The following is a 27,898-nucleotide window of genomic DNA, read 5'->3' as shown; positions in this document are numbered from 1 at the left end:
CTCGAACACATCCCACATAAAAATCATATTTTAGAAAATGTGTCAGTCTCATATGCGTTTAATGGTAAAGAAGCGACGGAAATAATTATTTATGCAATACTTCTCTTGACTCATTAGTCAAACTTATTGATTCAAATAAATTTCCCGTATGCTTTCGTAAGTTCAATGAATTTTATCAGTTCGTACGGAAATTTCTCCTACATGTGTAATGTGAATGCCATTTATAGTTAAATTATATACTTCAGTCCTTCATTCTGAATGTGCATTATTTGAACAGGCAGTAATATGAGTATACTCTTGGGAGTTTGTTTATAGTGCCTGAGTAACGATATTCATTTGTTCAGGCATGTATGTTTCGAAAGTGGGCGCTGAGATATTTTGTTTATATCATCCATCGATTAAATGTGTGATTTGTTGTGCAGTGTGTTTTTCAGTTGTGACACCGGTTCGTTATCTCCCAATAATGTAAAATGAGATTAAAACCCTTTCGTGTAAATAAGAAATGGATATTGTTATTTTCTGTGACTATGTGTTTCTTCGGCTATTTCGGGCTGTTCACTCATTTATTTGAACGAGATTATAAAAGCAGCTTCAGCTACCCGTATGAGGGTGATATACGACGTTTTGTAGACCAGCTTAAGAATAACGAAACACCTGACGCTAAGCCAATCAATGTGTACAATTATAGTTTCATTTCTGCGTGCACGAAGAAGTGTAGCACTCCAGACAAAGAAGTCCTTCGAATAGTATACATTGTAAAATCTGCACTGCCTAATTTCCATCGCCGAAAGGCAATACGAGAAACGTGGGGATTTGAAAAGAGATTTTCTGACGTGCAAATCAGAACAGTTTTTGTTCTTGGTGTGACTGCAGATGATCGAAAACTGTTACAAGAAGTTCAGAAAGAAAGCGCAAGACATGGTGACATTGTGCAGGCAAACTTCATCGATGATTATTTCAATAACACTATTAAGACAATGATGGGAATCTCATGGGCTTTCGCATATTGTCCCAATGCGCAATTCTATTTTTTCAGTGATGATGACATGTATGTATCAACAAAGAATGTATTGAGGTTTATACGGAATCCGGCTCACTACCCGGAATATTTAGAGACTCCTGTCATTTCACTAAGGAGACGCGAAAAACGGAACGTAATTGAAGGACTTACCTCACACGACATGCAGTACAATACTTCTGGTCAGATGATGCGACGCTTACATCAATTTCAAGATTTTGAATTGGCTGACGATGTTGTTTTATTTGCAGGGTATGTATTTGTATCTTCGCCTCAGAGACATTTTAGCAGTAAGTGGTATGTACCATTGTCGGAATACCCATATAATATGTGGCCCCCGTACGTCACTGCAGGAGCATACATTCTTTCCCGCAACGCCCTAATTGACATGTATTATGCTAGTCTGTACACAAAACATTTCCGATTTGATGATATATACTTGGGAATTTTGGCAAAAAAGTTGGGAATTGAACCTTTTCATTGCAGTGAATTTCATTTTTATAAAATGAATTACAATATCTATAGTTACCATTATGTAATAGCTTCACATGGTTATTCTGACCCTGATGAAATAAAAAGAGTATGGAATGAGCAAAGAAGTGTCGGCAATGCATAAATACTTTTAATTGGAAATACGGAAGCGTCCGATCCCGCCCGTCTGCTTTGAGCCATGACGTCACAAGTATGGCGGAAACAAAAACAAACACACACACACTTTCCACAAGAAGCCTAATGACACTAACGGGACAAGCGCGGGAAATGGGGTGTTTTGGGTGGGGGTGGGGGGGGGTGGGGTGGGGGTGGGGAAACTAAATATAAACAAATTTAGACGCCTTGCGTAGCTACAACATGTAAGTGAAGACAGCCATGAATGAATACCCACCCACCTCCCCAGGGGTCGTAACCCCTGCAACCCATAGAAGATAAAGATGCTTCAGTAGCTGATTAGTGTTTTTTGTCTTTAAAAAAAAAAAAAAAAATCTCACGGGATAGAACGAACAGATCAGAAAGACAAATACAATAAACTAAAACAGAAATTGGAGAAAACAGATAATTAAAATAAGTAATAAGCGTTTTTAAATAAAAAAAAAATCTCACGAGATAGAACGAAGAGATCAGAAAAGTAAATAAAATAAGATAAAACAGAACTGGAGGCAGCCACACTCAAACCAAACTCCGCGTCGTCATGACGTCACACACGACAACACCCTTACGTCACGGGTCAAAGCCGACGCGTGGGATCGGACACTTCTGTCGACCCTTTTAATTCAGTATGGTGTCACCTGGAGCTGAGAGGCAGATCTTACACATACAAATAAAACTGTAGATGTTTAAATCTAGTCCAATAGCCAAAAATGTTAACTAATTTTAAATATTGTGGAAAATCAGTTATCTAATATATAAACATCACTTGTAAATGACAAAGCGTGACATCCATTCAGTAATAGTGAATTTCACCAATCTGTAATACTCATAATTATGTAAATGGTGAGTAATTAGCTGATATTATTGCCAGTGTGACTGACAAAGAATTTGCTTATATATCGTTTGGTGCTATAGTTGATATGCCAATTCAAAATTTTTTTCATTTTAAGAAACCAAGTGATGCATGTGATCTAGCAGTACAGGAGTGATGGCAAAACTTTGAGCTGAGTGGAATTTTTTTATTGCACCTACCCTTTTTGTAGAACACATTTATTGTGACAATCCCTGTATCTTACGTCCAAGGTAAACGTTATAATTAAAATCTATTTAAGGTAATGTACTGATAATGTAAAAATATATAAATTCACTGCTCATGTACAATTAAGAAGATCTCATTTATGGTGTTAACAGACAATGCAGAACAAGTTTTAATCATATTTCATTTAGACCATTTTTTTAGTAGAAATAATTTATAATTAAGTTTTCACTGTAATCATTATTTTACTGAAAGGTAGAGAAGAAGCAAATGTTAGCAGTATGGCACTGTTGGTGTCTTGGCAAGGTTGAAGTTATTAGCAAATTGAATTACGATATAATTTTTTTATTGTATTCTAAATGGAGTATTTCAAATCTTGTGAACAAGATGGCTCATTGTCTGTTAACTTTAATAGATGTTCCTGAGCTCACACTAAAAGACTGACAAAGAATGTATAATGGAGATGTTAAACAAGTGGAGCCAGAAATTAAAGAAGAAAGCAGTGATATTGTTAATTACATGGATCATTTTGGGTAAACTTTTATTATTAGGACTGATGTTGTTAATCTCACAACCAAAAGACTGACAGAGAATGTATAATGTAATTGTAAAAAAGAACCAGGTACTAATAAAGCAGAAATTCTGCTGATGAGATGAATTATTTGTACTTGTTCAAAATGTTCCTGAGTTACATAAGAAATGTATTGAACTAAATTATTGTTGTCAACGGAGGCATCCGATGCCACCCGTCGGTTTTGACCCGTGATGTAAGGGTGTTGTTGTGTGTGACGTCTTGATGGCATGGAGTTCAGTTTATGAGTGTGTCGTGTTTGTAGATGTCGTCTTGTTGCGGTTGGTGTCCTCTGGTGGTGTGTATATGGTCCGCGTGTTATGTGGTGTATTGGGTTCATTTGGGTGTTGGTGCTTGAAGTGTACATTTATCGGTCGTGACTGTTGTAGAAGAACGGAAATTTTGATGTTATTGGTTTGCTGTTTGTCGCGCGGTAAGTCATTTAATTCAGTTTGGAGATATGTGGTTTTTGGTATCGTGAGCTGCTGTTTACCTATATAGGTCAAGGGAAGTGTCATATTCCAATTTTTGTTGTTTTAGGTGTTGGTTTTGTGGTATCGAGTCATGGTGTGATTATAATTTTTGGAATAGTTGGTTTTTATTTTGTGGTATCGACAATTGTGATTGAGCTCTGTAGGTGGAGGGAAGTGAGCGATTCCTATCGATATTGTAATTGTAGCGGAAACACTGGTCCAGTTAGTCTCATTATATTTTTGGAGGGAGATGTTTGTTGGTTTTATATGTATTTTCATGTCCGTTGTCGTGTTTATGTAATGATGTCGTAAGCGCCGTATTGGAGACGTTAAGAATGGTTGTTTCCGCCATATTGGTGATGTCATAGGTCAAGCAGATGGGTGGAATCGGACTCTTCTGTATTCTCGTTGTTGCCTACCAACTAACTTTTACATACACATTTCGGAGATATATTTTATAACAGGTCTGACATGTTTTATATTTTTAACAATTGTTTTGTAGTAGTTATGAGGACCACTGACATTAGCCTTCGCAAACTGTATTGTATGAATCAGGATCAGTAGGCAGAAGTAATGTTAGAAGTCTCAGACTAGTTAACACTCTTGTTTTGCAAATGCTTGCATTTGCTATTTTGGCTATACTAAATTCAACAAAACATTTCCTTCCATCAGAATGACTTCTTCTGTTTTCTGGTCGTATAACTGTATTTAGAGAAATATGAGATTTGTAATTTTTTCTTTCATCTGGCATTAGTCATAATGTTCCAGTGCCATGAACCAATTAAAAAATTCAGTTCTCCCTTATGCTACTGTAATTAGAACTCTTAGTCTAAATTTGATGGAAGGTGCATATTTTCAATCCAGATAGGTTCAAAAATTTAATACCTCATTTTGCAATGGTACAAGGACCTATTCATTGAAAAGTACGTTAAAATATATGTAAAAAGAATATTCATCTAATGGAAAAAGATCTGAGATAACTCGCTTCTAGTGCGACACTTTTGCTTGTGCTGTAAAAATATGCAAAATTGTTTTATACTATTATAATGTATCATCAAGAGTATGTGGTGTTTGAGTATTTCGTTCCCCCACGTACATCATTTAGTACTTTTGCTAGTATAGATGCTTTCCTGCTCATCTATAATAATTGGCATTATTCAGTTTCCATTGCTTCTCTTCCTCAGCCAGATCTGTGGGTATTTTGAACTGTGCATCAGTGCAAGCATATTCAGCAGTGCTTGTATATATATGTCATAAAAAACCGATTACTTTCTTTGTTAAACTAATATCTGTATCTCCTAAGTTTGTTGCCAAATCCAAGATTAGATGAAAATAATGGTGGTGATCCGGCAGGGGGAGAAGTGGTGGCATAAACTCTTTGATCACCAGTCTTTGTGCCAATGTCCTGTGTTAAATCCCAAATGTCTCCACATTGTCTCATGAGGTGAAGCCATTTGGCTCTGCTGACGGTGGTCCATCTGTAGTATGGGAACGTTAAGTTCTTCGCCCCTCTGATGCTATTTGAGAGAAGTAGGCTAAGTGCTGGCACCAGGTTTCACCCCCCCCCCCCCCCCCATAAGCCCCCTCCCACCCCCGTCCTCCAGCCATTTGTGCCATACAATTTTAGATTACAAGTAGAATTTGTGAATGACTTTTGCAGTATTTTTTAGACTTCTTATTTAACTCCCATGGGTCACCAGTGTGACTTCATTGAAGTGCACCACCACCACCTCTAGCAGTAAGTTATAACTTCATGGTAAGATAGTAAGATTATAGTTTCACCTTTGTCATTGTATTTTCCTGCAAATGAGAGGTATTTTGTTTTCTATGATAATGTTACCGGGAAACTCCTATTTTCACCTATTAAAAAATAAATTTATCCACTGTTAACACTAGTTTTTTCTAAACTGCTTACAACTGTATGTCTTGTCTTCAGTATTTTCTGTCATTTACACAGAATTTTTATTTTTCATCTTAATTTTTTTTATGAAGCCTTGATTCTTATTCTAGGTGTAGGAAGATAACACATTGACAGAAGTGAAACTCTAGTCCATGATTTCCCTAAATCACTTCAGGCAAATGCTGGGAATAGTCCCTCTGAAAGGGCATGACCGATTCCTTCCCTAATCCGATGGGGACTAATGACCTCACTGTTTTGGTCCCATTCCCTCAAATGAACCAGTCTATGTTAGAACTGGAAAGGAGAAAGTAAGACTGCGCAGGATCTGCCTCATATAACAGAAGAGTTCTTTGAAATGTACATTGGCAACTCCGTTAAAAACTATCAGTCTTTTATTTATTTATTTATTTTTTATTGAAAGTGTGTGATGAAGACAAAATTAAAGAGTACTAAACTGAGAATATAGATTTTAGTAATGTCACATGAACTTTAATGATCTGTATCTGAGTATGTACACCAGTAGTATGGGAAGGTATGTTAGGCAGTCAGTTGTTCCGAAAAGGGAAACAATTCGTTAATGTTAAAGTTGTAAATTTGGAGCCATGTGCTTCCAATCCCTGCACAAGTCTGAAAAGTCTTTAGGTTTTTTTTTTTTTTTGTTTTTTAAGGCAAATGCTGTAATAGTTCCTTTTGAAAGGCCATGGTTACTCATACCCCCAATCCTTCTGTTAACTGAACAAGAGTCCTAACTTTTGTAGTTCAGACCACCACACCCTTTCGTATTATGTAGGGATGTAAATTATTACAAAATCGTGTATTAAGCAACACACAATTTGATCATAGCAGAAATGAGACAAGATTTCTGCTTACTTTTTATTTTTCCACTCTTATCTACCCAGTGACACAGGATTTACTTTTGACACAGCTTATAGCTTCATCTTTTGGAGATACAAATGAAAGGATCATTTGAACCTAGAAATTTATCCACCTATTCAAAGAAGTAAACATTCCATCAACTTTTGTACATTCATGTTACCTTGTGGAAAATTGGAAATTTGTGATAAGGTCTTATGGGGACCAAACTGCTGAGGTCATCAGTCCCTAATCTTATACACTACTTAATCTAACTTACGCTAAGGATGACAGGTGTTACCTTGTGTGTTTCGTTGTTCTATTCATACTTTGTTATTATGATCCAGATATAGGCATAAAATACAACTGAGCCGTCCATAAGTTGTATGTCACATAATTCTATGTTTGTACTGAAATATTTTGTGTTATGTCAGTTTAAAAAACTATTTGTATGAAAGTTATTGTAAACACAGTAAAATGTTTAATAAAAGTAATACTAAAAATGCTGCAAACTAAACTGCCAATCATTGACAGACACATGAGTGACAAAATGAACATTATATCTCGTATTTCAGTCAGGCCCTTACTAATTTCGAAAAAAGTGAAGTGGTGCTGCAGGACACAATTTTAAATTAATATCAAATTTTTTGAAAAAAATAGGAAATATAGTGATGTGGAAATTTAAGGTTACAGAAGTTCTGTTAGTGGTCTGGATTAATTCTATCCTGACAGCATATTATTGCAGTGACAGACATCTGCAGTAATGCAATTAAATTTGCATGTCATTTAAGCTTTCATTTATGGTGCCAAACATACAGCATTGGTGCCTGAACAAAGCATTCTCATCCCAATAGCACCATCTCTATTATGTCATGTGCCAGTAACCTAACATTCATCAAAGCACCCAAGGACGGTCTATCTGGTCCTGATACTACACTGTCCATCGCTTGAACATAATTTTTGAGCTATATAATCATCAAAGACCGTAATTTAAGGGTATTACAACAGTCAAACAATGGAAATTCCAGGATGGAATGGAACCGTATGAAAAAGAAAGTTCCTACTCATGATATAGCGGAGATGCTGAGCCGCAGATAGGATTGCCATCTCTCAAGGCTCACGAAGAACAAGAAAATTATTGAAAGGTTGTTAGTAAAGGTGATGTCGGCATGCTATTGTAGAGGTCAAAGAGAAATACACTTGTATAGTAATTGGTGTTTCAAAAAGGACTTTAAAACTTTAAAAATTGATATATATTTATTGAAAAAAGATACAGAGTTGGGATTAGTGTTATTTTTTAGGGAAACATAAGCTTTTTTTTTGTATGTGGCTTCTGTTGCTTATTCTGCACACATCCAATCACTTTAGAGCCATCACGAACATGTTGCAATGTTTGATGTGGATTTTTACTGCCCCAAATCCTGCAGTTGTGTGTGTTAACCTTGCCACTTCAATGAAAAGGTGACTCGTCAAAAAAGATTATTTGGTCCAAGAAATGTAATCGATTTAACATATCTGCACAGAAGTTCTTGCGAGCAATTTTATCATTGTCTTTTATTGCTTCTACAATCATCAATCAGTAGGTTTCAAATGCAAATGGTTTCTCAACACATGCCAAACAGTCGTGTGTGGGATTTGCAGTTTGTGAGTTGCCAGGTTGATTTTGCAGGGCAGTTGAGAAAACATTGTCTTACTCACTCATCACTACGTCATCAGATGTGCTTGGACGACCTGATGATTTCCCATTTCTTACCAAGCACCTTGTTTCTACAAAACATTTATGCCACTCATAAACTGTCGGCCTACTAGGAGGATCTTATGTGTACTTGATATGGAAATTACACTGAACTGTTGTCACCAATTTTGATTCTTCAAACCAAAACACACAGCTAGCATGCTCAGGCCCAGTGAAAGCAGCCGTCTTTAACACAACTGCCACTAGCACTCCTTATGGTGCAATTCAGTGCTTGCGAAATACATGTATCTCCCACAAATTGACACTATAATCACCTTTGTAGGTACTGTGAATTAATTTTTATGAACTTACAAAATTGTAAAGTCCTTTTGAAACACCCTGTATATAAAGAATCTGCCATAGATGTAACTGAAGTCACTAATTTCCAACAAATATAATTCGTTGGAAAAAAACAGTATGCACATACAAACCAAACACAATCAACATTCAACAGGACCAGAGAATGGCAAAAGACTGGTGGGTGTGTTGGCAGAGAGCAGCATACAGTGATAATGAAGGAAAAGGAGTTGGGAGGAGGACAAAGAGGGACCGAACTGTTGGGTGGAGGAACACTAGGTTCGAAGGTGACATGGCATAATTTGGGGAATGGAGAATATGTTTTATGTGTAACTCTCATCAGTGGAGTTCAGAAAAGCTGGTGGTGGAGAGAAGGTTTCAGATGGCCCTGGTTGTGAAGCAGCCATTGAAATTGAGCATGTTATATTCAGCTGTATGTTGTGCCACAGAGTGGTCCTCTGTGTTCTTGGCAGCAGTTTGGCGGTGGTCATTCATGCTGGTGGACAGCTGGTTTGTAGTCATACCAATATGTGCAATGATTGTAGTGGCGCTGGTATACAATGCACCTGATTTCACCAACCTGGCGGAAGACCTCTGCCATTTGTCTGAGTCCTCTGCCTATAAACTGTGCCAGACTGATTTCATCCTAGAAGTCCAACATAGCCTCCAATCCCTGTTTAAAGCCTTAGGCCCTGCCCAAAACCTCTCCCTTGAGTCCATTTCCCTCCTCACTCATGTACACCCACCTTATACATGGTCCCCAAAATCAACAATCCTGGATGACCCATTGTTGCTGATTGTTGTGCCCCCAATGAAAGAATTTCAGCCCTCATTTTCCAACACCTTCAACCAACCGCCCAAAATCTAGCCTCCTACATGAAACACACCAACCACTTCCTTCCTCAACCCTCCAACATCCCCTCTGCTTTACCTCTTGGATCCCTTCTTGTCACTGAATCTCTATACACCAATGACCCTCTTGCCCAAGGTCTTGCCACTGTTGAACACTACCTCTCCCAACATTTTTCAGACTCCAAACCCAATAGCTCATTTCTCATATACCTTACTAATGTTATCATAATACACAACTATTTCTCCTTTGAAGGGAAGGTATTAGAGATGGGCAAAACTATTCTTTTCAGAGATCGGATCAGAACTGTTCACTCCCTGAAATGAACTAGCTCTTTTTCATGACTCACCACTCATTAACAATAGAAAATAAATGGAAGGCACATTGCCCTTTAAACTTGGTTTATTCCAGTACTATACCTGTATTTTGATCTTATTTGATCCTATTTTGAAGTAACACAGATAATGAGTAAGAATTTTGTATTGTTTATTGAAATTTCCACGACATGACAAAGTTTTTGATTATTGATTTATTTTGCACTATCGTGGTTTTTTGGGTGATCAGAAAATGTTGTAACTTGAGATTTACATCAACAATATATTTTGCTATAATGTATTAAAATTTCATTAACCTGGTACAAATACATCGCAAGCCATATACACTCCTGGAAATGGAAAAAAGAACACATTGACACCGGTGTGTCAGACCCACCATACTTGCTCCGGACACTGCGAGAGGGCTGTACAAGCAATGATCACACGCACGGCACAGCGGACACACCAGGAACCGCGGTGTTGGCCGTCGAATGGCGCTAGCTGCGCAGCATTTGTGCACCGCCGCCGTCAGTGTCAGCCAGTTTGCCGTGGCATACGGAGCTCCATCGCAGTCTTTAACACTGGTAGCATGCCGCGACAGCGTGGATGTGAACCGTACGTGCAGTTGACGGACTTTGAGCGAGGGCATATAGTGGGCATGCGGGAGGCCGGGTGGACGTACCGCCGAATTGCTCAACACGTGGGGCGTGAGGTCTCCACAGTACATCGATGTTGTCGCCAGTGGTCGGCGGAAGGTGCATGTGCCCGTCGACCTGGGACCGGACCGCAGCGACGCACGGATGCACGCCAAGACCGTAGGATCCTACGCAGTGCCGTAGGGGACCGCACCGCCACTTCCCAGCAAATTAGGGACACTGTTGCTCCTGGGGTATCGGCGAGGACCATTCGCAACCGTCTCCATGAAGCTGGGCTACGGTCCCGCACACCGTTAGGCCATCTTCCGCTCACGCCCCAACATCGTGCAGCCCGCCTCCAGTGGTGTCGCGACAGGCGTGAATGGAGGGACGAATGGAGACGTGTCGTCTTCAGCGATGAGAGTCGCTTCTGCCTTGGTGCCAATGATGGTTGTATGCGTGTTTGGTGCCGTGCAGGTGAGCGCCACAATCAGGACTGCATACGACCGAGGCACACAGGGCCAACACCCGGCATCATGGTGTGGGGAGCGATCTCCTACACTGGCCGTACACCACTGGTGATCGTCGAGGGGACACTGAATAGTGCACGGTACATCCAAACCGTCATCGAACCCATCGTTCTACCATTCCTAGACCGGCAAGGGAACCTGCTGTTCCAACAGGACAATGCACGTCCGCATGTATCCCGTGCCACCCAACGTGCTCTAGAAGGTGTAAGTCAACTACCCTGGCCAGCAAGATCTCCGGATCTGTCCCCCATTGAGCATGTTTGGGACTGGATGAAGCGTCGTCTCACGCGGTCTGCACGTCCAGCACGAACGCTGGTCCAACTGAGGCGCCAGGTGGAAATGGCATGGCAAGCCGTTCCACAGGACTACATCCGGCATCTCTACGATCGTCTCCATGGGAGAATAGCAGCCTGCATTGCTGCGAAATGTGGATATACACTGTACTAGTGCCGACATTGTGCATGCTCTGTTGCCTGTGTCTATGTGCCTGTGGTTCTGTCAGTGTGATCATGTGATGTATCTGACCCCAGGAATGTGTCAATAAAGTTTCCCCTTCCTGGGACAATGAATTCACGGTGTTCTTATTTCAATTTCCAGGAGTGTATTTTTAATGTGAACGTTTCCTTCCGAAGACGCCTAAAACCGCAAAATCCGTACCAGAATAAGAAAAAATAAATAAATTTGACTGTAAGACTGAAGTGCTGCATATAGCCTTACGCAGAATAAAACAAGGAAAATATTGGTGTATCACATTTTGCGATATGTTTATCGGTTCGCTCGTAATTAAAGCGTAAATTCGAGTGTCCATAATAAAAATCCTATAGTAAGAGGAGTCGTCAGGAACCTAATCTGATCATTTAAACAAATAAAAATAAAATAAAAACAAATGATGTATACATAACATAATAATGTAATATACATAGTGGTATTACTACAAAGAACAATATCCAGTAGAGACGAACTCCGATGCAGAAGCACTGAGTCGAGCAGGTCGAGCCGCGAGCTGTATTACTGCGTGAGCTAAGACCGCAGAGACCAGAGTGACACCTGAGTTGCTTTGCTCAACGCTCTGGCTAGAGTCAAGAACGGTGGGGTGAGCGTTGAGCAGGCGAGTTCCGAGGGTGGGGGGAGCGGTGAACGGCCACCAGTCACCCACTCCGAGACAAATCGTCCGTCACTTTGTTCCCTTCATCCCTGCATGCCACCTTCCTGAACGACGATCTCCTCCTCTCTGATGGCGTCATCCACACCTCTATCTACATTACACCCACCAAACACCAACAGTACCTGCTTTCCAACAGCTGCTATCCCTTCCACATCACCAATGGATGGCCTATCTGCAGTTACAAGAATTCGATTGCCCATTGTGCTCAAGGTCTCACAAAGGCCTTCACAGACACGCAGTACCCCCAGACCACAGACTGATTTCTCATGCTGTATCCTTACACACCCCCAATCCTCCCATGATCCCCAAGAACCAGATACAAAGGAGCATCCACTTTGTCACCCAATACCACATTTGGCTGGAACAACTCAACCATTTCCTTTGCCAGTGTTTGGATTATCCATCATCATGTCCTGACATACTACCCACAATTCTACCTATCCCTCCTAAAGCGGTGTTCCTTCACCCACCCAACCTCCACAATATCCTAGTCCCTCCCAGTCTTCTTAGCCTCTTGTCACAGGAATCATATCCTTGGTGTAAGACTTTCCCAAATCCACCCAGCCAACACTTCCTACTCCAGTCCTGTCACAGGCTTATCCTCCCTCATCAGAGGCCATACCACCCGCTGCTTCACAACCTGGACCATTTGCATCCTCCCCTCCACCACCAGCTAATGATAACCTAATGTCCCCACACTCGCCACTCAACTCAACAGTTTGCACCCCCCCCCCCCCCCCTCCTCATGAACCATGGACCTTGTCGTTGGTGGGGAGGCTTGCATGCCTCAGCGATACAGATGGCCGTACCGTAGGTGCAACCACAACGGAGGGGCATCTGTTGAGAGGCCAGACAAATGTGTGGTTCCTGAAGAGGGGCAGCAGCCTTTTCAGTAGTTGCAGGGGGCAACAGTTTGGATGATTGACTGATCTGGCCTTGTAACACTAACCAACACGGCCTTGCTGTGCTGGTACTGCACACGGCTGAAAGCAAAGGGAAACTACAGCCGTAATTTTTCCCGAGGGCATGCAGCTCTACTGTATGGTTAAATGATGATGGCGTCCCCTCGGGTACAATATTCCGGAGGTAAAATAGTCCCCCATTCCGATCTCTGGGCCGGGACTACTCAGGAGGACGTCATTATCAGGAGAAAGAAAACTGACGTTTTACGGATCGGAGCATGGAATGTCAGATCCCTTAATCGGGCGGACAGGTTAGAAAATTTAAAAAGGGAAATGGATAGGTTAAAGTTAGATATAGTGGGAATTAGTGAAGTTCGGTGGCAGCAGGAACAAGACTTTTGGTCAGGTGAATACAGGGTTATAAATACAAAATCAAATAGGGGTAATGCAGGAATAGGTTTAATAATGAATAAAAAAAATAGGAGAGTGGGTAAGCTGCTACAAACAGCATAGTGAACGCATTATTGTGGCCAAGATAGACATGGAGCCCACACCTACTACAGTAGTCCAAGTTTATATGCCAACTAGCTCTGCGGATGATGAAGAAATTGATGAAATGTATGATGAGACAAAAGAAATTATTCAGATGGTGGAGGGAGACGAAAATTTGATAGTCATGGGTGACTGGAATTTGAGAGTAGTAAAAGGGAGAAGGAAACATAGTAGGTGAATATGGATTGGGGGTAAGAAATGAAAGAGGAAGCCGTCTGGTAGAATTTTGCACAGAGCATAACTTAATCATTGCTAAAACTTGGTTCAAGAATCATAAAAGAAGGCTGTATACATGGAAGAATCCTGGAGATACTAGAAGGTATCAGATAGATTATATAACGGTAAGACAGAGATTTAGGAACCAGGTTTTAAATTGTAAGACATTTCCAGGGGCAGATGTGGACTCTGACCACAATCTATTGGTTATGAAATGTAGATTAAAACTGAAGAAACTGCAAAAAGGTGGGAATTTAAGGAGATGGGACCTGGATAAACTGAAAGAACCAGAGGTTGTAGAGAGTTTCAGGGAGAGCATAAGGGAACAAATGGCAGGAATGGGAGAAAGAAATACAGTAGAAGAAAAATGGGTAGCTCTGAGGGATGAAGTAGTGAAGGCAGCAAAGGATCAAGTAGGTAAAAAGACGAGGGCTAATAGAAATCCTTGGGTAACAGAAAAAATATTGAATTTAATTGATGAAAGGAGAAAATATAAAAATGCAGTAAATGAAGCAGGCAAAAAAGAATACAAATGTCTCAAAAATGAGATCAACAGGAAGTGCAAAATGGCTAAGCAGGGATGGCTAGAGGACAAATGTAATGATGTATAGGCTTATCTCACTAGGGGTATGATAGATACTGCCCACAGTAAAATTAAAGAAACCTTTGGAGAAACGAGAACCACTTGCATGAATATCAAAAGCTCAGATGGAAACCCAGTTCTGAGCAAAGAAGGGAAAGCAGAAAGGTGGAAGGAGTATATCGAGGGTCTATACAAGGACAATGTACTTGAGGACAATATTATGGAAATAGAAGAGAATGTAGATAAATACGAAATGGGAGATACAATACTGCGTGAAGAGTTTGACAGAGCACTGAAAGACCTGAGTCGAAACAAAGCCCCGGGAGTAGACAACATTCCATTAGAACTACTGACAGCCAATCCTGACAAATCTCTACCATCTGGTGAGCAGTATGTATGAGACAGGCGAAATACCCTCAGACTTCAAAAAGAATATAATAATTACAATCCCAAAAAAAAGCAGGTGTTGACAGATGTGAAAATTACCGAAATATAAATGATTAATGGAAAATCTCATATAAAGATGTGAAACAAATACTAACAAAGAGATAGAGGGGCTGGCCAGTACTTACCTCAGCTCAGTACAGCCGATAGATACACATAAAACAGAACCAAAAATTTACATTCCTAGCTTTCGGAACAAATGTTCCTTCATCATTTGTTCCGAAAGCTAGGAATGTAAATTTTTGGTTCTGTTTTATGTGTATCTATCGGCTGTACTGAGCTGAGGTAAGTACTGGCCAGCCCCTCTATCTCTTTGTTAATTACCGAAATATCTGTTTCATAAGTCATGGCTACAAAATACTAATGTGAATTCTTTACAGACAAATGGAAAAACTAGTAGAAGCCTACCTTGGGGAAGATCAGTTTGGATTCCGTAGAAATATTGGAACACGTGAGGCAATACTGACCCTACGACTTATCTTAGAAGAAAGATTAAGGGAAGGCAAACCTACGTTTCTAGCAATTGTAGACCTAGAGAAAGCTTTTGACAATGTTGACTGGAATACTCTCTTTCAAATTCTGAAGGTGGCAGGGGTAAAATACAGGGAGCGAAAGGTTATTTACAATTTGTACAGAAACCAGATGGCAGTTATACGAGTCCAGGGGCATGTAAGGAAAGCAGTGGTTGGGAAGGGAGTGAGACAGGGTTGTAGCCTATCCCCGATGTTAATTCAATCTGTATATTGAGCAAGCAGTGAAGGAAACAAAAGAAAAATTTGGAGTAGGTATTAAAATCCATGGAGAAGAAATAAAAACTTTGAGGCTCGCCGATGACATTTTAATTCTGTCAGAGACACAAAGGACTTGGAAGAGCAGTTGAACGGAATGGATAGTGTCTTGAAAGGAGGATGTAAGATGAACATCAACAAAAGCAAAACGAGGATAATGGAATGTAGTCAAATTAAATCGGGTGATGCTGAGGGAATTAGATTTGGAAATGAGACACTAAAAGTAATAAAGGAGTTTTGCTATTTGGGGAGCAAAATAACTGATGATGGTCAAAGTAGAGAGGATATAAAATGTAGACTGCCAATGCAAGGAAAGCATTTCTGAAGAAGAGAAATTTGTTAACATCGAGTATAGATTCAAGTGTTAGGAAGTCGTTTCTGAAAGTATTTGTATGGAGTGTAGCCATGTGTGGACGTGAAACATGGATGATAAATAGTTTGGACAAGAAGAGAATAAAAGCTTTCGAAATATGGTGCTTCAGAAGAATGCTGAAGAATAGATGGGTATATCACATAACTAATGAGGAGGTATTGAATAGAATTGGGGACAAGAGGAGTTTGTGGCACAACTTGACTAGAAGAAGGGATCGATTGGTAGGACACATTCTGAGGCATCAAGGGATCACCAATTTAGTACTGGAGGGCAGTGTGGAGGGTAAAAATCGTAGAGGGAGACCAAGAGATGAATACAGTAAGCAGATTCATAAGGATGTGGGTTGCAGTAGGTACTGGGAGATGAAGAAGCTTGCACAGGATAGAGTAGCATAGATAGCTGCACCAAACCAGTCTCAGGACTGAAGACCACAACAACTACAACTGTCCTATCGCCTCCCAACCCACATCCCCTCATCCTCACTGTGCACTTCACTCTATCAATGCACCCACCAGTTTTTTCCCCTCTCTGCTGCTCTCCTTTCCCACTCCTCAATCCCCTCCCCCTCAGCTTACTAACTCTGCACAAGGCAACTTTGTCCTCCCACCTTCTAGTTGTTGTACACTGCCAGACAGGCCTCTTCTTCCCTGCCCCCCCCCCCCCACTTGTACTCTGCTACCCCTTCCAAGCCCCCCCTCCCACTAAATCCAGACTCTTGCTTTCGTTCAACGCTACCTGCAGTCTGCCCAAAGCGGCTGGAGATAGTGGTCATTGTGCCTGAGGTGTTCTTGCTTTGTGTGTGTGTGTGTGGGGGGGGGGGGGGGGGGGTGTATGCCCACATGCAGTTTCCTTTTTTTCCTGAAGGACGCTTCGGCCAAAACCAGTTGTGGGACAGTCTTTTCGTTGTACCTATCTGCAACTCAAGTGTCACCTTCACAGTGGATAGCATCTATTCTTTTCATAATTGTTTATTTCCAACCTGGTCTTTCCTTTATTTGCAGCTTGTCTTTGTCTCCGATTGCAATATGCTTAATAACAGCACCAGTACATTACAGTTTCTCTCCATGGAACACTTAATATGAGTCATCTGGTATACTTCCTGGAACACAAGTACACGTTTGGCAACTGTTCGACACTATAACCTGCATGGATTATTTATTTTGATACACTGATTTGCCATTGTTTCAACAGTGAGGAAGAGCCAATGCAGGCCTCTATTATATCTCAGATATGTGCACATACTACTTAACAAGTAAATGGCAAGAAATGATCTAACACATTTGGAGAACATTAAATTTAAAGTAAATGTGGCTTCGATGAAAGATTCCACAGTTCATTCATTCATGGTGATTTCTGGAGAGCAAGTGATCATCTTCCATAAATGTTCAAAACACTTTGGAAGCAATATGAATAGTCTTGGCAATCTGTGCTTAATATTTACTCCGCTGTGTGAATGTAGACTATTAAGAATATTGCTGATGGAAAGCTCTTGGGTTTCCAGCTAGATGGCACAACTGAAATTCTGCAAAAATGATATGGCCGCTGTAACAGTTGAAGTCGTGATTACTAATAAAAGTACCTAGAACTGATTGCATTTAGGAATTTTGTCATTCACAGCAATACTAACATCAGACCTGAAGATGTTGGATAGATATTTCAAACAACTCTCTCTGACCAAAGTCTCAAAAGACCAGTGCATTAACTTATCACATACCTAAAAAGCACGCAAACTATGAACCTAATATCACATTTAGAGATCACACTCCAATACGGCAACAATCTGAAATACCTTCAACATACAATACCCATCTCTGGAAAATGGCAGCTAAAATCAAAACTTGGAACAATATACAGGGCTATTACAAATGATTGAAGCGATTTCATAAATTCACTGTAGCTCCATTCATTGACATATGGTCACGACACACTACAGATACGTAGAAAAACTCATAAAGTTTTGTTCGGCTGAAGCCGCACTTCAGGTTTCTGCCGCCAGAGTGCTCGAGAGCGCAGTGAGACAAAATGGCGACAGGAGCCGAGAAAGCGTATGTTGTGCTCGAAATGCACTCACATCAGTCAGTCATAACAGTGCAACGACACTTCAGGACGAAGTTCAACAAAGATCCACCAACTGCTAACTCCATTCGGCGATGGTATGCGCAGTTTAAAGCTTCTGGATGCCTCTGTAAGGGGAAATCAACGGGTCCGCCTGCAGTGAGCGAAGAAACGGTTGAACGCGTGCGGGCAAGTTTCACGCGTAGCCCGCGGAAGTCGACGAATAAAGCAAGCAGGGAGCTAAACGTACCACAGCCGACGGTTTGGAAAATCTTACGGAAAAGGCTAAAGCAGAAGCCTTACCGTTTACAATTGCCACAAGCCCTTACACCCGATGACAAAGTCAAATGCTTTGAATTTTCAGCGCGGTTGCAACAGCTCATGGAAGAGGATGCGTTCAGTGCGAAACTTGTTTTCAGTGATGAAGCAACATTTTTTCTTAATGGTGAAGCGAACAGTCACAATGTGCGAATCTGGGCGGTAGAGAATCCTCCCGCATTCGTGCAGCAAATTCGCAATTCACCAAAAGTTAACGTGTTTTGTGCAATCTCACGGTTTAAAGTTTACGGCCCCTTTTTCTTCTGCGAAAAAAACGTTACAGGACACGTGTATCTGGACATGCTGGAAAATTGGCTCATGCCACAACTGGAGACCGACAGCGCCGACTTCATCTTTCAACAGGATGGTGCTCCACCGCACTTCCATCATGATGTTCGGCATTTCTTAAACAGGAGATTGGAAAACCGATGGATCGGTTGTGGTGGAGATCACGATCAGCAATTCATGTGATGGCCTCCACGCTCTCCTGACTTAACCCCATGCGATTTCTTTCTGTGGGGTTATGTGAAAGATTCAGTGTTTCAACCTCCTCTACCAAGAAACATGCCAGAACTGCAAGCTCGCATCAACGATGCTTTCGAACTCATTGATGGGGACATGCTGTGCCGAGTGTGGGAGGAACTTGATTATCGCCTTGATGTCTGCCGAATCACTAAAGGGGCACATATTGAACATTTGTGAATGCCTAAAAAAACTTTTTGAGTTTTTGTATGTGTGTGCAAAGCATTGTGAAAATATCTCAAATAATCAAGTTATTGTAGAGCTGTGAAATCGCTTCAATCATTTGTAATAACCCTGTATTTCAGAAGTAAGCAGGAACCAACTGAGGTGTCAATGCAGCAGTCTTCAGAGCATCAGCTCTTTCACTTTCATACTCAGTTGCAGAATACTGCTACTCCACATGGCTGCACAGTGCTCACATTAAAATAACTGACACAAAGATCTATCAAGTAATGCATCCCATCAGTGTGTGTACTCATGCACTGGGTACCAGTACTTGGTAATAATTCACCACCATCCATACGATGACCACAGTCATCACTAAATTATGTGGATATGAATAAACAAAACAACCTACAATTATCAATTCATTCAGAAATTTCATTACCAGAACCCCAGAGACTGAGGTCTGTAAAACCATTGTGGCACACAACAATCAGTCTGCAGGAGAGTAACTTCAATGTGCAAGAAGTGTGGAACAGTCAATTGCATGAGCAATTTTCCACGCAGCATCACCAACTAATCCAGGGCCGGCCAAACACTGCACAGCGTGCGGAACTGCTGCACATGTGCGCACGTGTGTGACAGCGACATCTGTTATTAGACATGTGTCCTAAATGAACAGCGGCGGCTCCACTTCCCTGTTTATGTGGTACAAGCAAGGGCGCAACATACCCAGTCTTGTTTACCCCTGGTGACCATAACCTTAACAGAGAAGTACTGAGAAATGGCAGGTACTGTGAAAAAGCAAAGGACGGGAGATCTATGTTTTCAGTCGTTTAAAAATGACTGGGATCTGCAATTCTTTTTTGTAGCTATTGGCGAAAACTCACAGTGTTTGCTGTACCACCGAATAATAGGCGGCCAGCGTAAGTTTGCAATTGAAAGACACTACAAATCACAAAGACGAGTGGAGTGTACTCAACAGTGAAGAACGACAAGCGAAATTAAATGTCCTTAAAAAAAAATGGATGAGACACATCAACTCAATTTTACTGTATGTCAAAGTAACTGATACTTCTTGAGCTCTTTAGTTTCTTGTGTTACATTTATGTCTATTTTACTGTACGCTGTACAATGTACTGTTTTCAATTTTCCAGAATAACAACCACACTAAATCTTCACTGCGAGCAAGTTTAAATCTCACTAAGAATTGCACAATCTGGGAAACCCCTTTCCGAAGGGGAGTATGTGAAAGGGTGTCTGATTGATGCTGCAGAATTTGTGTGTCCCACGACCATTAGCAGGTTTCAAGAAATCAGTCTATCCAAACAGTGACAGGATGTATCAGTGCTATGGCCGGCAATGTGCACAGGTAGCTAATAAATAAGGCTAAAGACTTTGTTGCTTTTTCTGTTGTGCTCGATCAAGCAACAGATCTTACAGATACACCCCAGGTTGTGATATACATACGAGGTGTCGATAACGCACTTTGTGTAACAGAGGATGTTTTCGACTTAGTACCTTTGAAAGAGACTACAACAGGTGCGGACTTACTCAAAGCTGTCGAGCAAACGATTTATGGTGTCAGTATGGAGTGGAATTGGTTAGTCTCAGTGACCACAGATGGAGCACCATCAATGCAAGGCCATCGGAGAGGACTCATAGCACGGATGCGCAAAAAGCTAGGGCGCACAGATGAGACATTGTATGGAATTCACTGCATTCTGCATCGAGCGGCGCTTTGTGCAAAATTAGTAACGTTAGCAAACGTCATGCAAATTGTTGTGCGTACTGTAAACTATCTGAAGACACATGGGCTTACACATCGCCAGTTTCGGCGGTTCTTGGAGGAATTAGGAGCGGAGTACGGCGACATAACTTGCTATACCGAAGTTCGCTGGCTCAGTCAAGGTAAAATACAGATAATATTTTTTGATTCACATTTGGTCATAGTAACATTCTTACATGAGAAGGGAAAAAGTGAACCTATGTTGGAAGACCCTTGTTGGATATCAGACCTTACATTTCTCGTGGACATTACGTGTAACATGAACAGCCTGAACGTCAGTTTGCAAGGTGAAAATAATTTAATTTTTGACATGTTGGAAAAAGTAAATGCCTTTGAAAGGAAGCTTGCGCTTAGGGAGAGCCACTTATTGACAGAAAACACTGCACATTTCCCGACTCTTGGACTGGTCCATGAAAGTGCTAGATTTCAAGAATACGTGTCAATAATTGTAAAAATTGAGGAACAATTTCGAGCACAATTTGCAGATGTTACGAGTTTGTCTCCTGTCATTCGCCTGTTTGCTCGACCGTTCTCATCGTCAGTTGAAGATGCTCCGAATGATCTACAGACGGAACTGATCGAATTACAGTGCAATACAAAACTGAAGGACAAATTCTTTGCAGTGTGAAGTACAAAAGAATTCTATGAAAATTTTCCACAACAAGAATTTCCACGCCTGCACCGAGAAGCCGCGAGAGTTATGTCCATGTTCAGGTCGACATATGTTAGTGAAAGATTTTACTCGGTGATGAAAATGAATAAATCAAGGTTTCAATCAAGCATAAGTGATGAAAATCTTCGCAACTGCTTGCGTTTGTCAATGAGCTGTGCTTTTGTGCCCGATATTAACTATGTCATTTCTCACGACCAGTGATAAACATGCTTGGATTTATTCCTTTCATAATTAAAAATTATTGTTTACTAACTGTGCATTATTGCCTCATTCTGCTCCATGTTACATTATTATCAGGAAAATTGGTCATTAAACCGATTGTTCCAATGTATACTTACATTTAGGGTTTTTTTTTAATGTGTGAAGGGCTACGCTCAGCTGAAGTCAATAAAACATAATATTCATCTAATTGTCAGTTATTATGCAGATTTCAGACGGAAGTTATGAAAGATATAGCAGTAATGGTATTGAAATAAAAGGTGATCATCGAGAGGTCTGCAGTTATCATTCTGTTCAGAGGTCAGTGAGACAGAAATTATGTGGGTGTAACTGAGGGCACCGAGAATTAGTTATAGGAAACCTTGCATTAGTTTAATGTTATTTGAAATCATGAATAAGGTTCATTGGAAGCCACTACGTGCTATCTTTCTTAACTACTAGATCAAAAACATTACTTGTATTTACGTGCCGTCAGACAAGCTGCCTTAATAAAAACCCACAGTTGTTAATTGTATTACTTTTCTTACTGGGTTAAACTGTTAACATAAAAGTAGACGTCTCAATGAGTAGACTGTGATCGTATTCCCATGGTTGGCTTGCAAGCTGTGGAAAGAGCACTAGAATGCACCATACGGAGTATCCCAGCAAGTGGATAAAGCGACATCTGTGCGTAGAGACATGCACTACATGAACGCTGACGGCTGCGGCGTGCATGCTGTGACCCGGAAGGAGCACCGTACACATGCAGAATTTCTGGCCGGCCCTTAACTAATCAAAACTCCCTGGAAGCAATCAGCAGGTTTTCGTCAACGACACTGGAGCACATTGAATCGGACCAGAACTGACTGGGGTAGATGTGGAGCATTGTTGTGCCAACCAATCTCCCCTGAATGTGACTGTGGTGAAGATCAGCAAACTGTACATCACATAACATTTGAATGTTCCCTCAACATTCAAAGGGACAATTGAAGACCTTCACAATTTGTCTGCAGAAGCTTCTGAAGGATGTACAATATGGATTCAGGGCAATGAACCCATTACAGATTTGAGATTGTGTGTATCTGTATAAAATTGTATGCATTTGTTGTAAATAGCTGTCTATATTTCTCTGTCATCAAATGAAAAATAAAAGTAATTAACCAAAGTACCTTTGAAGTAATGAAAAAATAAAACCACAATTGAAAAACCCTTTTACTTACCTGATCACCATTTCTGCATATATGCAATGACATCTTGTATTTCATAATAGGAACCCTCAAATACTGGCACTTACTGTTATTTGAGCAGAGAGTGCATAACAAAACTGGAAATGATAAATAATGGGGAGTATCACCTCCCCCCTCCCTCCCCCCCCTTTCCACACCCCATTCTGAAATATCTGCGACTACAAGCCTGATTCCAGATGCAAGTTGGGAGTGGCCATGTGTTGTGTTTTGCACAAAGAGAGACAAATCGAATACTTTGCAGCAGTGCCAGTGTGCGCTCTGTCTCATGCCACAACCTCCACCTGTTGTTTCCCTGTCAACCTCAGGTTATGCTCCACTGGGTGATACCAATACTGGTTCTGACACAAACTCAAAAAATACATATGCTCAGAAAACTTTCACTTATTAACATAACACTGTAGTGGCTTTACTAGGCTCACCATACCTACCCCAGTATGAAAATCAATCTTAAATGTTCCAAGTACTTGGAAAAGCACAAGGTAAAACGGATGTGGCAGAGTGACTATTTGCTTGTTGTCTCATGTTGTCTACTTCCCTTTTCTTCTGTGCATTGCCCCACTACTCACTTCTTATGTGCATATTGCTCAGAAGCACAAAAAAACTATAACTACTACAAAAGTACGATATTTTGCATTTCATGACAGATAGGGTTAAAATTTACTGAGGAACTAGTTTGTGGAACTTGTCATACAAAGAACTTCTACAGTGCCACTGTCTGGCCACCCGCCTGTATTAGTGTTTTTCTCGGGACCTGGAAGAACAAAATTGCTAGTTAATCAGTCAACAAGAGATCAAACTTCTCTCATAGAAACACACAAGAGAAAGTACGGGATGTTAAAATAAGTCACTCCATGGAAGCACCAATCACGTCACATCCAGCTTGCTCTGTTTTTTCACAAAATTCAGAAAGGAATAGATAGTGAAGCTCATGGTTATGCCATGTTTCTTGACATCTAGGAAACCTCTGATAAATTTCATCACTGTCATAAGTGTTGACATAAAATATAAGTATCTTTAAGTTGATTCAGCACTTGTGGGCAAAGATTGGCAACTGCTCCTAACAAACTAATGTAATGTACTGTGTACAACTAGACAATAATGATCAGTATATTTTGACTACACAACTAGCAATCAGCGATAGCCATGGACAATCGAGGATAACTGCCAGGAGTGATTTAAGGTAGAATGAAGTCGTAAATCTAGATATAGGCAATACTAATATTGATCGAGATATATGCCTCACACCTTCCATAACAGCTTCAGACTGGGACACAAGCAGGAAAGCTTCTGAGGGATGAGGCATGCCTGAATGGTTCATTCAACAGGAGCATTCCTATGAAACAAGGGCATCCACAATTGGGGGGCGGGGGGAGGGGGGGGGGGGGGCGGCGAGCATGCACAACTAAACCCCAGCTCTCATTTCATCAAGAAACATGGTGAAACCTTGGGTAATTAATCACTGTGAAGAGAACTTAATTTTTTTTTCTGTAGAAAACAAGTTCACAAATGTTCAATATGACCCCCTCTAGACACTCAAGCGACATCAGCCAGATACTTTAACATGTTCCACACTCTCTGTAGCTTCTCCATAACAGTTTGGATAACTGCAGTTATTCCTCCTTTTAGTTCCTCAATGTTAACTGGTAGAGGTAGTTTAAACTCCATATTGGTTGAAACACCATATCTTTAACATACCCCAATAGAAAAAAGATCGCAGGGGCCGAGGACAGTTGCACCTTCGAAGAAAAAAGGACCAAAAATTTTATTGGCTGAAATGACACAGAAAACATTCACCTTAGGTGAATCATGTTCATGCTGAATTGTTTCCTGTGGATTCTCAGTCCCCCATACACGGACATTGTGCCGGTTGACTTCCCTGTTGTGTGAAATGTTGCTTCATCACGAAACAGTAGATTCAAAATGAACCATTCATCTGTTTCCATTTGATCAAGAACAGACTCGCCAGAACTCTATTCTTTCCACCATATCAGCTTTGTGGCTGGACTGCGAGCAAATGCTTCCCGAGTGCGGCCAACATTTTCTTCACTTGTGCAAGGCCATTTGGAACTTTCCCCTTTGCACAAACACCATTTCTTTATGAATTGTTTATACCAACGTATGATACATCACCTACCATGAGGTTGAACATCATACTTGGTTCGAAATGAACGCTGAACAACTGTCATCTATTCACTTCTGCCATACTCGATAACACAAAAAGCTTTTTGTTGAGAAGTTGCCATCTTTGCACTGACAAAAGAAATGAAGGTTATGTGGCCAGCACCATTCCTAGTGTCCAAATGAGCAACCAAATGAAACTTCCAAGGTTACTTCAATTGATGACAGAAAGAGCATAGCTCTCCTTTTCTTTGCAGAGTTCTGGAGTTTCAGAGTTGTCATATTCTTTTCAAATCACCCTATATAGTGTAGTCAGGTGGTTTTCTTTCAAAAAATTTAATTAAAGTCAATATTACACAGGTTTTTAACAGGGTCGGATCTGCAAATGTTATGGCAACTTCCAAGTTCCCATTCGTTTTCCAAAATATTAAAAGTACTCCATGCACACAGGTCTAGCGTCCCCCCTCCCTCCTACAGACCACCATATTAGGTGCCCTTGCTGTGAAGGGCAAAAGTTCTGGGTTCATGTCCTGATCCAGGACACACATTGAACTTGTTCTAAAGTTTCATAACAGTGTACACATTGCTGATATTTCTGGAATTAATCTCACTGTTATAAGAGGGCATACTTGATGTATTAAGCCTCAGAATATATACAAAGTTTATACATGAAACTGTAGCTGGTTTCAATGTTCAACATATTTTTATTACATAAAACAGTAACTCTGTTTGACAGAGTGAACTATGCTTTAGTTGACCCTCTTTTGGCAATTTGTATGTAGACATTTTCAGTTTCAGACAAATATTATTTTCTGACTCATTTTCAGTCAAATATATATAATGCACAATATTTCACAAATCTCAACCCTTAATGTTGATGTCCTTCGTGGGTATGTGGCCAGACAACATCATCCTGACGACACGATACTTCAACGATCCAACTGGCCATCATCTTCAGGTGAGATTGCAGGTGCACGATCATGCTGGATCTGAGGTAACAGACAGTTCCTGCAGGATTGTGCACCTGCTCACCTGAAGATGCTCACCTGAAGATGCTCACCTGAAGACGTGTCAAAATATAGTGTCATTGGGATGATGATATCCAGCCACATGCCAATGAAGAGCAAAGAGCATCAACATTTCTTACACCGGTAAAATCTATGTAATCACATCAACCCTTAATACTTGATATGGAATGTGATGAGGGAGGAAGACTGCAAATTATTCACAAGCTGCTGACAGTTTATCATACTATGCAGTACTGAGGAAATTATGCACAGTTTCAACGTAAGAAAAATAAAACCAAAATAATAAAAGAAAAGATAATTTAATGATAAGGCAGTTTATTTAAATAAACTATATAAATTTATATAAAGGTGTTTAACAGGGTGGTTTTTTATTATTATTCATCTCTTTGAACTTGTGTAGCATTCAGCATGCTGTCATAATGTTGCAATTTTGATAAGTCTTAACATAATTCCCTGCAATATTGTAAGAAACTTCCAATGTTGGCAACTTTTTCCCCCTTACATAAATTTTCAAATCAAAGCTCTCTTTCATTGTTAAATGTGGCTGTTTTTCTTCACTGTGGCACGTCAGTAGGCTGCAAAACATGTTTCTCTGTGTGATAAGTCTTAAAAATTTGACTCAAAACTGGTGCGGCATCAGGATCATTAATCCACACATTTGTGTTACTGGGATTCTCTAGCATTGACAGAAATGCTGAAAAAAAAGTTCAAATCTCAATATACAGACTTATAATTTAAAAACAATGTTAATTGCAACAATAAAAACAGTGAACAAGTAAGATATTTTTTTAAAGTTTTTAGTCAGCCATTCTATTTGTGAAAATACTTACTTTACTTTACTTTTGTGAAAATAGAGGTACTAAATATGAGAAATGCAGTCTGCTTCTTTGTTACAACCTGACCACAATATTATTGCACTTGGTCATCTGTGGCCGTTACTGCATATACAAGGTGACATTATAGTAAACAAGTACAGTGCTGACTAAGGAAAATGCATCAAATTGTGAATGATTTCAAAACAGTTGTGCATATACTACCAAGTGGTTCAGTGTGTATTCGTAAAATATCATGATAAAAACTCAAGGTAACCTGATCGAAACAACAAGTGCAATAATAATGTTGTTGACTAATATACAACATTTAGTTGAGAGGCTCGTGCAGTGACTTCAGTACTACTGTTGGGAACACAAGATACATGACAGAAGTATATGGTTAAATAAATGACAGCGGAAAACTGACAAAACTGGACAGGAAAAATCAAATAGCATTATCACATGGCAAGGACAAGAGTGTGAGCAAAACATTATACACACTGGTGGAGTCTGCCAATTACTCAGTGAATGGAAGGATATCAGGTAATGACACCAAGATAACACAAAACCATAGAAATACTGAAAGTGTGTAACTGAGGAAATGATAAGTACAATGAAAGAGAAGGAGAATGCTAAAAGGAATTGAAATGTCATTGCAGATTAAAACTTGAAGTATTGAGAGCATAGGGAATTTAAGACGAACTGAATGGTTAACTTGGAGATTTATTATCAAAAAACATAACAGTTTTAACGTTGCTAAAATCTACATGTTACTCTTTTTTAATTGACACACTGGACCTCAATAGTGAGGTAACATCATTAAGGAGACATCGAACTGAGCCACATAGGAAAGGAAGGGACTGGTTTAACATCTCACTGCTGATGACATCATTGGAGACAAAGCACAAGCTCAGACTGGGGTAAGAAATAAGAATTCCATTTTCTACACTTTAAGCTTGTGCACACTTAATTACATCCCAAACAGAGATATGGCAACCAGATAAATTACACTGTTCTACTGCTATTTTTGATAAGGTGTACATTACAAACTTAATTTTATTACTATTCAGAATGCTTCATTCATTGCTTGATTATTT

General features: G+C 40.3%; 2 protein-coding genes across 3 annotated transcripts in view; one reads left to right on the top strand and one right to left on the bottom strand.

Moving 5' to 3' along the window:
- Positions 1-117: 117 nt before the first annotated feature.
- LOC126191377 (beta-1,3-galactosyltransferase brn-like) lies at positions 118-22,638 on the top strand. The gene is made up of 2 exons (XM_049932227.1): positions 118-1,270; positions 20,094-22,638. The coding sequence occupies exons 1-2, from the start codon at positions 471-473 to the stop codon at positions 20,131-20,133; spliced, it is 840 nt and encodes a 279-aa protein (XP_049788184.1). The 5' UTR covers positions 118-470; the 3' UTR covers positions 20,134-22,638.
- Positions 22,639-26,272: 3,634 nt separating this feature from the next.
- The window catches only part of LOC126191388 (ubiquitin-associated domain-containing protein 1), a 57,911-nt gene continuing 56,285 nt past the window's right edge, over positions 26,273-27,898 (bottom strand). For both annotated transcript variants that reach the window (XM_049932245.1, XM_049932246.1), the window contains exon 7: positions 26,273-26,683. In XM_049932245.1, coding sequence (XP_049788202.1) covers positions 26,544-26,683 — 140 coding nt within the window. In that variant the 3' untranslated portion in view covers positions 26,273-26,543. The remainder of the gene's footprint in view (positions 26,684-27,898) is intronic.

The sequence above is a fragment of the Schistocerca cancellata genome, chromosome 6 (assembly GCF_023864275.1).
Source record: "Schistocerca cancellata isolate TAMUIC-IGC-003103 chromosome 6, iqSchCanc2.1, whole genome shotgun sequence".
Taxonomy (NCBI): Eukaryota; Metazoa; Arthropoda; class Insecta; order Orthoptera; family Acrididae; genus Schistocerca; species Schistocerca cancellata.
The sequence above is the reverse complement of the archived record's forward strand: the minus strand, read 5'-3'. Positions and strand labels throughout refer to the sequence as shown.